Source organism: Triturus cristatus, chromosome 5_1 (assembly GCF_964204655.1).
Source record: "Triturus cristatus chromosome 5_1, aTriCri1.1, whole genome shotgun sequence".
Taxonomy (NCBI): Eukaryota; Metazoa; Chordata; class Amphibia; order Caudata; family Salamandridae; genus Triturus; species Triturus cristatus.
In genome coordinates this window covers 814,476,952-814,493,153 of record NC_140587.1, presented here as the reverse complement: position 1 = coordinate 814,493,153, position 16,202 = coordinate 814,476,952, and the positions used below count along the sequence as shown (strand labels likewise).

The following is a 16,202-nucleotide window of genomic DNA, read 5'->3' as shown; positions in this document are numbered from 1 at the left end:
CCTGACATGGACAGGCCTAGCAACTCCCCCAACAATGTTTTACAAAAAGCCATAACAAAACAAGTACTGACAACACCAAAAAGTTTCCAGCCAACACCAGTCCTAGTGGCTTTGTCAATGCTGGTTTCTTTTTATTATCTCACTTCAACAGAATTCTTACTTCTGTCCCGTCTCACTAGATACGCATTTTTAACACCAACCTACATAATTTAATTATTTCTGTGACCACTAGGCATTATCTGTCTATTGTCCTAAATAAATCCCATATCATTCAAGATTAAAATGTACTGCTTAGATGAATTTAACATCATTCTAACTGTAACTTTCCTTGACCTTTCCAATATTCCATAGAATATGAGTGACTTCAAATGTACAAACATGAAAGGTAAACATATAGGTCTTTACTCAAGGTTAACTTCTTACCCTTCCAAAGCCTCACGCATCCATCATCTCCCGAGGATGCTAAAACTGTTCCAGTGATATTCCAGCTTACACGCCAAACTTGGGAATTGTGATTATCAAACTGAGCCACTGTTTGAATTTCAAACTTCGTTGTTCCACCAGAGGAAGTCATTTCCCGCCTGTGTATAAAAGAATTTGTTTGTTGTTTATACACCGTTGATCATGTGCTAAATTTCCCTCCAAAAGATTTTTTAATGGTACATACAGTGAGCGTACTTAACCTGAGAAAGTAGGGGAAATATCCATTTAAGCAGCATTAACCTGACCATCAAGAAAGATGGTGATCAAGTAATATTTTTTAACAGCTCATCAATGACAGGCAGTATGTTAAATACAGAGATCCTTCAGATAATAATGCAGTGTTGTACAACTGCAAGAATAAACAGGTCATGCCAGTGTTTTTTTCATCTTCAGAGTCAATCTGTATGGTTGGGATCAAAGACACATCCAACTAAGACCTTACCACATACACAATCTCAAGCCAATGACATTACTCAGACTCTTGGGCTTAAAGTGATAACTAGAAAAAAGTAGATTAACAGACGAAGTATACTGGATTTAAACGTGTGAAAATTTCCCTTCAAGTATGTCTTAAAACAGATGAGACATGGATTTACGTCTGTGAAAACAAAATCACCAATGAATAAATGCAAAGGCAACACTGAGATTTATCATAAAACAAGACCACAGGAAAATACAAAAGTAAGGAGCAAGGCCACCATGGGCAAATAAGTTTAAGAATATGGCAACCAAACCTTTGGCTGTGCACAGCAAGAGTCTGCTCCAATATTGTCTCATACATGAAGGAATCAGTAATCTTAATAATTCAAATTGGACTCCCAGCCTTGAATCACGTTACGAACGACTGAAAACCCAATTTGTTTAGTCCTGGGATCCCTTTCTTTCACAAAGAATGGGGTATCTTTCTCCATGATGGATCAAGCATGAGCAAGGGCCATGGCACTACACTAAAAGCAAGGAATATGCTACTTACCAGTATGCATCTGTTCTTGGCATGTAGAGCTGCAGAGTCACATACTGAGGATAAGATCGCCATCTGGTGTTGGGCTCGGATGATTGCAGGTGGTTGTTGTCTTCGGAAGAAGCCTTTGGTCACGAGGTTGGTGACTCCTCCCCTGGACAACAGTGCGCATGGGCATCCACTCCATCCTCAGATTGTTTTTTCGCCATGATGGGAAAAGATGGAGTGTATAGGAATGAAAGAAAGGATGTCCATGTGTAATGTCTAAGTAAGACGGATGCTGGAACAGATACAGGTCCCGGGGAGGCGGACGGGCGTGTGTGACTCTGCAGCTCTACATGCCAAGAACAGATGCATACTGGTAAGTAGCATATTCCGTTCGAGGCATATGAGCTGCAGATCACACACTGAGGATAGATTATACAGCAGTGCTTCCCCTTAGCGGTGGTCGCCTGTATCCGTTGCAGCAGCTTGAAATAAAGTTTTTAGGAAAGCCTGGCCCACTGAGGCCTGTTGTTTGGCCTGCACGTCAACACAATAGTGTTTAGTGAAGGTATGCGTGGTAGACCACGTGGCTGCCTTGCAAATGTCTTCTAAGGGAATGTTACCTAAAAGGCCATAGAAGCCCCTATTTTACGCGTGGAGTGCGCCCTAGGGGGAACTGTAAGTGTACGTTTAGCCTTTAGGTAGCATATCTGGATGCATTTAACTATCCACCGGGCTATACCTGATTTGGAGATCGGATTGCCTTTATGTGGTGGAGCGAAAGCAACAAAGAGTTGTTTTGTCTTTCGAAAAGGTTTTGTCCTGTCGATGTAATAAAGCAAGGCTCTTTTGACATCTAAGGTATGTAGGGCCCTTTCAGCTACGGAGTCTGGGTTTGGGAAAAAGACTGGTAGCTCTACTGATTGGTTAAGGTGGAAAGGGGAAATCACTTTTGGAAGAAATTTAGGGTTTGTCCTAAGAACCACTTTGTTACGGTGTAGTTGTAAGAAAGGTTCCTCTAGTGTAAGGGCTTGTATTTCACTTACTCTGCGTAGGGAAGTGATTGCGATAAGGAAAGCTACCTTCCATGTTAGGAATTGTAATTCACATTTGTGCATAGGTTCAAATGGGGGACCCATGAGTCTTGTTAGAACCACATTGAGATTCCACACTGGGGCAGGTGGAAATCTTTGGGGAAGAATTCTTTTGAGACCTTCCATAAACGCTTTGATGGCTGGTACCTTAAAAAGGGACAGGTGTTGCCTATTTTGCAAGTAGGCTGCCAAGGCTGCTAGGTGTAAACGTATAGAGGAATACGCTAGATTGCATCTTTGCAAGTGTAGTAGATAGCAAATGATGTTTTGGATGGAAGCATCCAATGGATGTATGTCATTATTAGCGCAGTAGATGGCAAATCGTTTCCAATTAGCGGCATAACACGCTCTAGTAGTAGGTCGTCTGGCTTCCTTTATGATATTCATACAGTCTGGAGGGAGATTGAGGTATCCGAACTGTAAGACCTCAGGAGCCAGATCGCTAGGTTCAGTGTTTGAGGATCTGGGTGTCTGATTTCTCCATGGATCTGGGTTAATAGATCCGGGGAGAGGCGTAGCCTTTGATGTGGAACTAAAGATAGTTCCAGAAGTGTGGTGAACCACGGTTGACGTGCCCAAGTGGGGGCCACTAGTATTAGTGTTAGTGACTGTTGTTTCAGTTTGCGTACCACAAATGGAACTAGTGGGAGAGGCGGAAAAGCGTACGCAAATCTGCCTGATCAGTTCATCCATAGGGCATCGCCCTTCGACTGTGGGTGTGGAAATCTGGCGGCAAAGTTGGGCATTTTGTGTTTTCGGGAGTGGCGAACAGGTCTATGTCTGGTTGTCCCCATTTTTGGAAGAAGGGGAGTAGAACCTTGGGGTGTAGTTCCCATTCGTGGATCTGCTGTGTGTGGCGACTTAGGAGGTCGGCCACTTGATTGTGGATCCCTGGGAGATGTTCTGCTAACAGGTAGATGTTTTGGGGAATTGCCCATCTCCAGATTTGCTGTGCCAGTTGGGACAGTTGGAGAGAATGTGTCCCTCCCTGTTTCTGTATATAATACATTGTCGTCATGTTGTCTGTGCGTATGAGGACAGTTTTGTTCTTTAGGTGAACCTGAAAGGATTTTAGTGCTAGGAACACTGCTAAGAGTTCCAGGTGGTTGATGTGGAGCAGTTTCTGTTGACTGGTCCATCTGCCCTGAGTGGTATGGTGAAGGAGGTGGGCTCCCCACCCTGTGAGAGATGCGTCGGTAGTTAGCACAACTTGTGGAAGAGGCTCTAAGAACGGTCGCCCTTTGGACAGGTTGATGGTGTTCCACCATTTCAGTGAGCGAAGCGAGCGACTGTCCACCAACACCAGATCGGTAAGTTGTCCGTGAGCTTGGTTCCACTGTTGTGCTAGACATTCCTGTAAGGGACGCATCTGAAGTCGTGCGTGTGGGCCTATGGAGATGCAGGACGCCATCATGCCTAGGAGCTGCATGAACACTCTTGCTGGAAGAGATGGATGAGTTTGAAATTGAGAGATGAGATTTTGTATACTGGCTATCCTGGCAGTGCTGGGATAAGCAATGGCTTTGGATGTATCTATGGTTGCTCCTAGATACTGATGTAAGTGGGAAGGTTGTAGATGGGATTTGGGGTAGTTGATAGTGAACCCCAAATTGTGGAGAGTTTGAATCGTGCGATGAGTGTGGAGAACGCATTTTTGGTAAGTATTGGCTTTTATGAGCCAATCGTCCAGGTAGGGGAAGACGTGGATCTGTTGTCTTCTGAGGTGCGCTGCCACGACTGCTAAGCACTTGGTGAACACTCTGGGTGCTGTTGTTCCTCCGAATGGGAGAACTGTAAATTGATAGTGTTGCCCATCTACCACAAATCGTAGATATTTTCTGTGAGCGGGATGCATAGGGATGTGAAAGTACGCGTCCTTGAGGTCCAATGTGGCAAGGAAGTCTCCCTGTTGTAACAGTGGGAGGACTTGTTGGAGGGTGGTCATATGAAAATGATCTGAATGTATATACTGGTTTAGCAGTCTGAGATCCAGTATGGGCCGTAATGTTTTGTCCTTTTTGGGAATGAGGAAGTATAGAGAATACACCCCTGTTCCCTGATGTTGAAGAGGGACTGGTTCTATCGCGTGTTTTTGTAACAGGGATTGAACTTCTTGTTTGAGGAGAGAGAGATGATGTGAGGACATTGGACGTTGTTTGGGTGGTATGTTTGGGGGGGATTGTATGAGTTCTAGGCAGTAGCCAGACTGGATAATTTGTCTTACCCATCTGTCTGTGGTGATGGAAGTCCAGACAGGTAGGAATTGTTGGAGTCGCCCCCCGACCGGAGTGGAATGGTCTGGGGGGAGTGGTGGCAAGTCACTGTTTGGTGGCCGGGGAAGTGCGGGTGTTGTTGTTGCCCCGCCCTCGACCTTTGTTATTGTTTCCCCTATAACCTCCCCGGAAGTATCCTCTGTTAGGGGATGTTTGTCCAGAATTTTTAAAGGTGGACGTGGTCTCAGTTGCTGTGTTTTTGGAGCCTCCTCTATAAAAGGAGTGACGAAAGGAACCCCGGTTTTGAGGAGACTGTAGTGCTCCCATGGACTTGGCAGTCTCATTATCCTTTTTCATTTTTTCTAATGCAGTGTCCACTGCAGGGCCAAATAACTGCTCTTGGTTGAAAGGTTGAGCTAGAATTGCGGTTTGAACCTCTGGTTTAAAACCGGAAATACGGAGCCAGGCATATCGTCTGAGTAGGACGCTAGTATTGACCGCCCGAGAAGCAGTGTCTGCCGCATCTAAGGCGCATTTAATGGAGGCATTAGATATTAACTTGCCTTCTTGAATGAGGTCAGCGGCCTGGGATTTAAAGGGATCAGGCAGGTGTTGCATAAGGTCCTCAAGTTGGTCATAATGCGCCCTGTCATACCGGGCTAACAGGGCCTGGGTGTTGGCAATACGCCAGTGGTTCGCCGCCTGTGCGGCGACTCGTTTGCCTGAGGCCTCTAAAAGCTTAGACTCCTTGTCTGGGGGGGGGGGGGCGTTTCTCCAGTTGTCTGTGAGTTAACGCGCTTCCTGGCATTTGATACGACCAAGGAGTCTAAAGGGAGCTGGGCTTTAAGGTATGCAGGGTCCTGCGGGGCTGGTCGGTACTTTTTTTCGATGCGGGGGTGAGAACCCTCGCTCGAACAGGGTCTTTAAAGACCTCAGTGGCATGCTTTATAACCCCTTTAATCATGGGCAGTATGTGAACAGTTTTTTGTGACTGCTCAAAAGTATCGAGGAGAAAATCCTCTTCAAGGGGGTCCGTGTGCATAGTGACACCATGGAATGTTGCTGCCCTATTTATTAGTTGGCCAAACCCCAAATGGTCATCAGGAGGGGAGGGCTTGGTAGTGGGGTCAGGCATTGGATAAGACCAGTCATCTACTGGTGCTGTGTCTGGAAATGTAAAAGGGTCGTTTGGATCAACAGGATCATTAAATAAATCAGGGTCCGCCCCTCCCCCTAAGTCATCATTATCATCCTGTGGAGGAGGTGAATGATAGGGAGATGGTAAAGGTAAAGGTAAAGGAGAAGGAGGAGGAGGAGGGGGGGACGGGTTAGGAGGTAATACAGGAGGAGAGGAAGGACGAAGTGGTGAAGTGGCACAGTCCTTTTTCCGTATGGGAGCTGGAGGAGGTGTGATGTCCAGCTTCCGCTTTTTATATGGGACGGCAGTCACATGTCCAGTGTCGGGATTGATGTAGATCCGCTTTTGAGTAGGATCTGGCCGAAAAAGTTCATCTGGCTCCGAAGGTGGTGGCGGCGACGGCCGCTTCGGGTCTTTATGAGCTTTTTTCGGTGTGGACGTAGTTTTCGGTGCCGATGATGTTTTCGGTGCCGAAGGATGTTTCGGGTCCGATGGATTTTTCGGAGCCGATGGAGTTTTCGGTGCCGATGTATGTTTCGGTGCCGATAGCTTCGGTGCCGAGGGACTTTTAGGCATCGATGTCGAAGAACGTTTCGGCGCCGGTGGAGACTTCGGTGCCGAAGGAGATTTCGGTCTTGAAGCCTGTTTCGGTGCCGATATTGGTTTTTTTGGTGCCGAGGGTGTTAAAGGCACAATCACATGAGGTTTGCTCGAGCCCGAGCCACCTACAGGCTTAGATGTCTTCGGAGCCGGGCCCGAGGGCGGGGCTTCTGAAGAGGATTTTCGGTCGCGACTGGGCCCAGCTGGCGGAGTCTTGACCAATGTCTTTTTGGATGGGGCAGGGGCAGGGGGGTTGGTACTCACACGCTGCCCTGGAGTGATGAGGTCATCGGAATCGTCGGCCTCGGACACGATCGAGATCTTCGGTGTCATCTTCAGGAACATCTTGAGCAAAGATGTCCTCCGGTTCTGGAGCTGGTTTGGCCATAATATGGCGTCGAGCTCTTCGGTCCCGGAGGGTCTTCTTCGAACGGAAAGCGGCACAAGCTGGACAGGTGGACTCGTTGTGTTCCGGCGACAGGCAGAGGTTACAAACCTCGTGGTGGTCACTGTGGGGGAACTTCGCTCCACACTGGGGGCATTTTTTGAAGGGTGTCCTGTCCATCAGCCGCTTCCGGAACCGGTCCGAGTTGATTTCGACGTCGATGGAATGAAGATTAAAGAGTTAAATCGATTGCTAAAAGTTTTCTGCTGGAGCGGAAAAAAGTTCATCCGAACCCAATGGCGGAAAAAAACAATCTGACGATGGAGTGGATGCCCATGCGCACTGTTGTCCAGGGGAGGAGTCACCAACCTCGTGACCAAAGGCTTCTTCCGAAGACAACAACAACCTGCAATCATCCGAGCCCAACACCAGATGGCGATCTTATCCTCAGTGTGTGATCTGCAGCTCATATGCCTCGAACAGTATGTTCTGTATCCAAGGTTAAACTCCCTACCACCTTGTCTGCACTACCTCAGTTCCACTTGGCTATCCTTACTCTGAGTAAACAGCAACAGATAGGTTGGATTGTGTGCCATTAGGAAATTAACAGGTCTGGGCCCATTCGTCCTGCAGGTACCACAATAAGAGAATGTTCATTCTAATCCTAGTTTTGCATTGAAGGAATCTTCACTGAAGTCATAAACCTAGACTATCCCCACCAGGGTGAAGGCATCCCACAACATTTCAAATTCAAACTTAGAATATTTATTCATAGGGAGTAAAACTGCCATACCCATTGCAGGCTATATTTTTCTTCCAGAAATACTTCTTTTTTATTTTAAATAATATATAAGACAGCATTTCAGCATGAATCTCCCATGTGCTGCTACCAAAAGCAAACCTAAACTCACAGATGAGAGAAAGCCCAAGAAGAAAAACTAAACATATGCAGTGTTCCTTTAAAGAGCTAGCAGGTTTCATCTGCCAGCATGCCTCGTACTGGCAGTCGACTCCAAAGCTCTCTTCTTTTTGAGGAATTCATGCCAAACTGTAATTTTACATGAATATGAATTTATCGTTGAAAATTTGAGGAGGCCAGAGGATTATTTAGGACTTCAGTGAAGAGTCCTACAATGGAAAACAAGGACTGCAACGTATGAAAATTTCTCTCTACATCACAGGATCTTCACCGATAGAAAAACACGCTCATCCCATTAAAAAAAGGCCACCAATCTGAAACCGCAAAATATTAAAGAAAGCCCAAAAGACAAGAACCGAGTCATCCGGAGCGCTTCCTTACAGTAGCTTGACAAACTATATCTACCCTGGAGTCTGTGCCTAGACAATGCTTACTGAAAGTATAAATTGACTTCCATGTATCTGTTGTACAAATATCGAGAACTGGGAGGTTTCTTAACTAAGCAGCTGCCACTTTTTCCCCAATAGAGTGAGATTTGCTTTTCCAGTAAGATGTTTGTTGGCACTTGGACAGCAGAAAGAAATACAAGAGATTATCCATTTGGAAATTAAGCAAAACCAGTTCGCACCTGCCCATAGTTAACAAAGAGATGATTAGTTTTCCTTACATCTTTTTTTCTGTATAAATAAAAACACAAGGACTCTTCGCATCAAAGAAATGCTGAAATCTTTCAAAAAAAGATGTAGTTTACTGAAGAAAAGTTTCTGAGATATTGTTCTATTGAGGTGTATAAGAAATAGAGTTATTAGTCGAGAGGGGGGACAGCCCCACTCAAATAAACACAATCCTGGTCAGTGCGAACCACAAAAGTCACTAAATTAATCTGCACTTAAACCGGGGTAGCTTGGCACAGAAGCAGCCAGGCATAATTTCGAGGCAATGTGTAAAGTATATTTGCAGCACACAAACAGCACTAAAGCGAAAACACAACACGGTAAAAATCTCAAACCGGTTTGCCTGCAGCCTCCTCCTATATGGCCTTACAGAAAGGTGAAGATGCTCTTGAAACCCCCAAGATCTTAGTCATTCTTGGAGCAATAAGAATCCTCTTCACACTGACATATATGAATTTCACTACCTCTGAAGGAATCAGAACTTTTCCCACTAGTCTATCAAAAGGACATGTCCAATAATCCTGGCTTTCAAACACTGGAGGAAAAGCTTGACATTTTACATTTTCAAATGTTTTAAGCAGATCAATCTAAGAAATAGCAGTTAATGTTTCTATTGAGAACTCATTCATGGTTTTCTACAAAGAATCTGCTGAGCAAGTATGCTTGGAAATTTGTGAAGGCCTAGAATCTGAACTGCCTTTTTGGTATGGTTTATCACCTAAAGTCAATGCCGGCAAGACTGGGTTTCCAAAGAAAGTGCCCCCTTGTGTGTTGCTGTAGTGCATTGCGGTTGTGTTGTCCACCTGGAATAGAATCTTACTCATTGTCCGAGACAGATGGACACATGGACTGTTCTCTGCGCAAATACATTAATACGGTACAAGCATTTCTTGTCCGACAACATGCCCTGCTCTGTCATGTTCTAACAGAAGGCTCTCCAGCCCGCCAGAGAGGCACTTGTCTCAATAATTTGCTTTACGTCATACTGAAATAGGACTCTGTTAATACGACTGGACTCCACGGAATCAACTGCCCATTTTTTGTTTGCTTGTCGGGCATACAGTCGGGTTCGATCTAGATGGCTGAAACCCATCTGTTCAAATCTGGGCTGTAGGTCAGCCAGAGTGGCCCTGCGCATCATTACCTATGAGACAACAGTCCCTAGTGTCATATGTGGGACTGCCAAGTTCTTGGGGGGGGCATGGAGGATTAGACAGAGGCTACTTAAGAAGTGCTAGCCTTGGTGTCAAGCCTAAATGCTACTTGAACGAGCCCAGCCCCCAGTATCATTTGTATTGGCCCTCTGCTGCTATATTTGTCTTTTATTTTTCCATTGTAAAGACTGCCGATTACTTTTCTCCTCGGGGCCCAGGAATCATGCTGCCATTGATATTGTTATAACTTTTTCTGTTTTTATTCATCTTAATCACTGATTTTAAATGTTTTATACTTTTATGATATTTTATATCGAATAAAGTTTTTTGACTGACTGACTGACTGGACTCCCTGCACCACCAGTGCAAAGACTGCTTTGCAGATAGAAATAGGGACGCCATATGTTCCTAATTATATTTCCATTGAGACCATTTTTCTTCCAGGTACTGCTGAAAAGGTCACATGTGGAGTCTTATGTTTGGGACAACGAAAATACAGGACAGCATTGCCCCTGGGAGTGAATACATTTGTTCAGCAGTCATGGCTTTTTGAATTTAGAGACATTTCTGAAAAATGGTAGGCACACTCATCAAAAGGATATGCTTTTCTTCACATTGTATCCAAGGTGGGAGGGAGTCTGAACAGGATGCGATGTGGACTTTTTAAAGCGGACATGAAGGCCTCAATACCATCTTCCAGCACATTCCTAAGGGCAAATCTAGTGTTCACAAAATTGTCCACCCCTTCTAAAACAATTCTTGTTAAAATTAATCATGAACCAGAAAGTACCTTGTATATACTGCTAAGTGTGTTTGTTCTGCGCTGTTCCTCGCAGTGTCACTTGCGCTGCTCACCGTGTGTCCCACGAGCACTTATATGCACAAGCTCTTTCGGGTTACGCCCACATTGATTGTAAACAGTGCTGATACTGCTCCCGTGCCTACACTTTCCAAAATACAGATAGCTCCTTGCATAGCCCACCAAACCCTCGAGTTTTTTTTTCCTTTCTTTGCAACTTGATGTGCAGGTTTTACTTAACGGTCTTCTAAACATTACCTGTTGAAACATTTTTGTTATACACAATTATCACCCAGGTCTCAACTGAGTATACGGTTGGTTGAATCAAGTTCATCCATAGGGCATTGCCTTTGGATAGATGGTGTGGGAATCTGGAGACGTAGTTTGGGCATTATGAGTGTAGCAAAGAGGTCTATTTGTGAAAATCTCCATTTCTGGGAGTATGGGAGGAGAACTTGGGGATGAATTTCCCATTTGTGTATTTGTTGCGTCATCCTGCTGAGTAGGTCGGCAAACTGGTTGTTTCATCCTGGAAGATGTTCTGCCAGAAGATAAATCTTGTGATGTATCGGACAACACCAAATGGTCAGAGAGGCGTGACAACTGTAGAGAGTGTGCCTGTCCCCCCCTCCACCCCCCCCCCTGTTTTTATACATAGTACATTGCTGTCATATTGTCCGCCCAGACTAAGAAAACTTTTCCTACTAGGTGAGGCTGAAACGCTTTCAGTGCTAGTTGAACTGCTAGAAGTTCTAAGTAATTGATAATTGATGTGAAGACTTTTGTGTTTGGTGTCCCATACACCTTGAATTGTCATATGTTGGAGATGGGCACCCCAAACTGTGAGAAATGCATCTGATGTTAGTACTACTTGTGGAATAGGGTCGATGAACTGCTGCCCTTTTGATTGTTTTTTTGTGTTCCACCACTGCAGAGAGCGATGAGTGTGGTAGTCTACCAACTCTAGATCTGTTAATTGACCCTGTGCTTGATTCCACTATTGTGCAAGACATTCTTGAAGCGGGTGCGTGCACGTGTAACCTCGCATGAGGCACTATGTGAATGCATGATGCCATCTTTCCTAATAATAACTGCATGAAAGTTTTCACGGACAGGTACTGGTTTAACAAACTGCAGTAAGATCCTCTGGAAATTTTGAATTCTGGCTACATTGGGAGAAGCTAGAGCTGTATGAGTGTTGAGAGTTACTCCTAGGTATGCCTGCCCTTGTGAGGGTTGAAGAGGGGATTTGTTTAACGCATTTACTGTGAATCCCAATTGATGAAGGTTTTTTGTAGACTGAGTGTGTTATAAACACATTTCCTGTGTTTTGGCTTTGATGAGCCAATCATCTAGGTATGGGAAGACATGGATTTGCGGTCTTCGCAGATGAGCTGCTTCTACTGCTAGAGATTTTGAATACTCTGGGTGCAGTAGACACAGGACAAAGTAGGTTGTATCGTATCCAACCACTTTAATTGGATATTTATATACCTTGTAAATTTTATATTTTCACTTTCTTTGCAGTAGCGATTAGTTTTCTAGGTCCTGAGGAAGGCCGAGCTCATAACTTGATCTAAATGGCTGAAACATGTAGACCCTGTTTTTCGGACTAAAGCAGTTATTTGTTCTAAACTGCATACGCACTCACTGTTTTTAGATTTGACACCAGGTTAGATCATAATAAAGGTTTTTTTCTTCCTGGTAGCCAATTTTAAAATCACTTTATCACTGCACGCACTGCAACCATCACCCTAGAAAACATCCATATTGTTTCATACACGCTGGATTTAGTAGATCCTAGTTTCTGACCACTTCAAAACATCCCTGAGCTCCTCCCTCCTAGGGAGGGGGTTGTAGCCCTTGGTTGCACTAGGGTTTGCAACCAAGAGGAGGTCCCAGATGATGAAGCATGCCACTGCGGTGGGTGATGGGATTCCGTCCTCTATAAAGGACTCCTCCTAGACTGTGGAGAGATTTGAAGACTAACACGTTGTTGTGCTCTGTCGGCTTGTTTAGGCTTGACTGGACCCGCGGATTCCTTTTTGTTTTTTTCTACATTGTATCTGGGGATTGAATCCGTGCAGTTCGATACATTTTCCCTTAGACCCTCTTTGTGAAATTGTGTTGGTATAGGCCCAAAGGCAGCCCACGACGTATTCTTGATCGAAGATGAAGTTTTCTCGCCTTTGTTTCGACACACGGGAATAAAGGAACGTGTACAAAACAATACTGACAAGGGTACCGTGGGTTGTGCACCGAGGGATACCGCAAAACGGTCTGGGAGTGCCACAACCACATCCAAACCCGATGGCGGAAAGAGAACGATCTAACAATGGAATCGATGCCCATGCGCATTATAACCGAAAGGAGGAGTCACCTTAGCTCGTGACTGCGAAAGACTTCTTCGAAGAAAAAAAACTTGCAAACGTCTGGACCCAACACTAGATGGCAGGAATATGCAAAGCATGTGTATCTAGAGCACACACGCATCGGATATATATAGATATATATATATATATATATAATCTACTGGCGGTCGCCAGTAGATAGTTATAGTTAGGACCGAGTTCCCATAGGTAATCTGAAAATTCTATTTTGAATAACTTTGGCGCCGGTTGACTTATCTTCGTGAAATTTTCAAAACTAATGGGGCGCTCCGCTCAGCTCCTGCCCTTAAAGTCTCAGGGTGATTCGTCAAGCGGGGGCTGAGAAAAAAGGGGGGGTCCCAAAACGCGTTTTCCCCATGCATTTTCCCATAGGACCTTTAGTCGAAGGTACAGCCCGAACGGCTGAACAGAATTACTTGAAATTTGGCAGAGGTAGTCCTCAGGTCAGGCATGTGCCTTTTGCATATATGGTGTCAATCTGTTCAGTAGTTCCTGAGAAAATCAAAAGTAAAATCACATATATATCTGGGCGGAGCCTAACCACACATCTCACCGTGAGATCTGATTGGCTGTCAGCACTTCATCCAAGAAGTGTTGGCAGCCACCTTGGGACCAATATACATGATAGCACCTCATTAAAAAGCATTGCAGTTAATAGAAGGTTTTAAGACTTTAGTTACATTATAAATCATTTGTTGATGGTACCATACTCATTTTAGGAATTGTGGTATGTTCTAAGGTGATTTTAACATTGTGAAAAAGCCTTCTGCTGTGATATCATGAATCATGTCTGAGAGAAAACTATTTTCTCATGCTTTTCCCACAGAGGTTTGGAAGGTGATCTATAAGCTAAACTGAGAGCATATTTTCTGTAAATTCACATTATCTTTCTCAGTCATGTGAGAATGAAGTCTGACATTCTCAGTAAAACATGTACATCCAACAAGGGCAGAGACTGTCAGTTGATTCATTTGTGTTCCACTGCAGCTTCCCAGAGTGTTCTAAAGAACAACTAGAGCTCTAACAGTCCTACTTATGACAAACGTATGGCACACCTGAAGCCATCTTGGTTGGAATAAAGTGGTAACTCTTAAAACATTTAATTTAAAAAGGAACAAAACTAGGGGGTTCATTTTGCCATAGAAAGTAGGATTAGTGCTGCAGAAAGAAAAATTAGGGCACATTTTGAGTGACTTCTCAAATCCTCTTCTATTTCATTAAAAAATTCTGACATGCAGACTGAAACATGCACTTTCAATACCAGCAGCAGACTTCCCTGGTGAGCAGTAGCTTTACTACAGTAATCTAATGAGCAACTAGAGTGCTAACCTTCTGAATTTATGGCAAATGTGTGACACATCTGAATGGGATGAATGTCGTTACAACGCACACTTTTACAACGCATGCACTTACAACGCATTTTTTACAACGCACAATCCATTACAACGCATGACATTACAACGCAGGACACTACAACGCATTTTTAAAAACTACCTTTACAACGCATTTCCATTACAACGCATACTACCTTTACAACGCATACCATTACAACGCATAATATTAAATTGCATTTAAGGTAAGTATTAGATAGTATAGGGGTAAAAATTACTATTCTAACTCCAGGGGGTGCAACAGTAGGGTAAGTGTTGGATAGTATAGGGGTAAAAATTACTATTCTAACTCCAGGGGGTGCAACAGTAGGGTAAATGTTGGATAGTATAGGGGTAAAAATGACTATTCTAACTCCAGGGGGTGCAACAGTAGGGTAAGTGTTGGATAGTATAGGGGTAAAAATTACTATTCTAACTCCAGGGGGTGCAACAGTAGCGTAAGTGTTGGACAGTATAGGGGTAAAAATTACTATTCTAACTCCAGGGGGTGCAACAGTAGGGTAAGTGTTGGATAGTATAGGGGTAAAAATTACTATTCTAACTCCAGGGGGTGCAACAGTAGGGTAAGTATTGGATAGTATAGGGGTAAAAATTACTATTCTAACTCCAGGGGGTGCAACAGTAGGGTAAGTGTTGGATAGTATAGGGGTAAAAATTACTATTTGTAACGCCCTGAACGTCTCAGGATCGTTTAACAGACACGACAATGAGGACGCAACCACTTGTGAAGGGTTAGTTCTTTTAATGAAGGCAAATAAAATACAAAGAACAAACAAAAGTTATAGTCACTGGAATCCTCCAGGCTAAGTACGTTACCAGCCCACAGCACGGATGGTCCTAACCGTCCTCTGCATATACGCCGATCCCGGCGTATGCCAACAGAGGGCAGAAATGAAATGGCCGACAATGCCAATCGGTAGGCTGTGAGGGGCACGAAGAGTGTTGGGGAGAATCGAGGAGTCAGGGAAACACCCAGCCGGGGTCTCTACCTGAAGGGAGCAGCCGCTCAACCTCTTCCTCAGACTGCACCGGGACGCGGAGTCACCTCCTGGTGACGCGTCACCGATACCCCAATCACAAGCAAGAAGACTGAACCGAGAGCAGCCGCTCGATCGATCCTGTGGACTTCCGAGTCTGTAACGCGGCAAACACCTCCTGGTGTGCGTTACAGCTGGCAGTCCCTGTGTCTCTGGTCGGGCTGGGAGTTACGACTCCAACCAGCAAAAGCGCCACTGCGCTTGGACTCAGCCGAGTCAAAAAGCGAAGCTCAATGGTTGACCGGTAGAGCTTCCGGGTCCTTCACAGGTGACGATGGGGCAAGACACGGCCCAGGGAGTAACGACTCGACCTACCTCCGTTCTTGCCTTACTGGAGCACCACTCCGGAACACTGCTCTTCACGAAGCAGGTACGTCGGTGTAAACACAATATCCGACAGCCTTGTACCTCCCGGTTCCTCCCTTTATAGGGCGTGTTTTCCTTGAGTTATGTAACAGCTCTCCTGTTTACATAAGGGCGTGTTTCCCTTGAGTTATGTAACAGCTCTCCTGTTTACATAAGGGCGTGTTTCCCTTGAGTTATGTAACAGCTCTCCTGTTTACATAAGGGCGTGTTTCCCTTGAGTTATGTAACAGCTCTCCTGTTTACATAAGGGCTTGTTTCCCTTGTATGACAGGAATTCTTGACACTATTCTTGCGTTGTAATGGTATGCGTTGTAATGGTAGTATGCGTTGTAATGGAATGCGTTGTAAAGGTAGTTTTTAAAAATACGTTGTAGTGTCATGCGTTGTAATGTCATGCGTTGTAATGGATTGTGCGTTGTAAAAAATGCGTTGTAAGTGTAGTGCGTTGTAAAAGTTGCGTTGTAAAGGTTGTTCCCCATCTGAATGCCTTCTTGATGAAACCAAAGTAAAAAACTGAAAGTATTTCCTACTGAGGAGACTGCAGGAAATTAGGAAACTTCATAACAAATAAATCTCCCAGATGGCCACCAGAGACAAAAGAGCCCAAATGTAG

The 16,202-nt window shown here is 44.6% G+C and overlaps 1 protein-coding gene across 4 annotated transcripts in view; it reads right to left on the bottom strand.

Moving 5' to 3' along the window:
* The window catches only part of SEH1L (SEH1 like nucleoporin), a 151,356-nt gene that overhangs the window by 46,010 nt on the left and 89,144 nt on the right, over positions 1–16,202 (bottom strand). For all 4 annotated transcript variants that reach the window (XM_085605861.1, XM_085605859.1, XM_085605858.1 and 1 more), the window contains one exon: positions 424–581. In XM_085605861.1, coding sequence (XP_085461987.1) covers positions 424–581 — 158 coding nt within the window. The remainder of the gene's footprint in view (positions 1–423; positions 582–16,202) is intronic.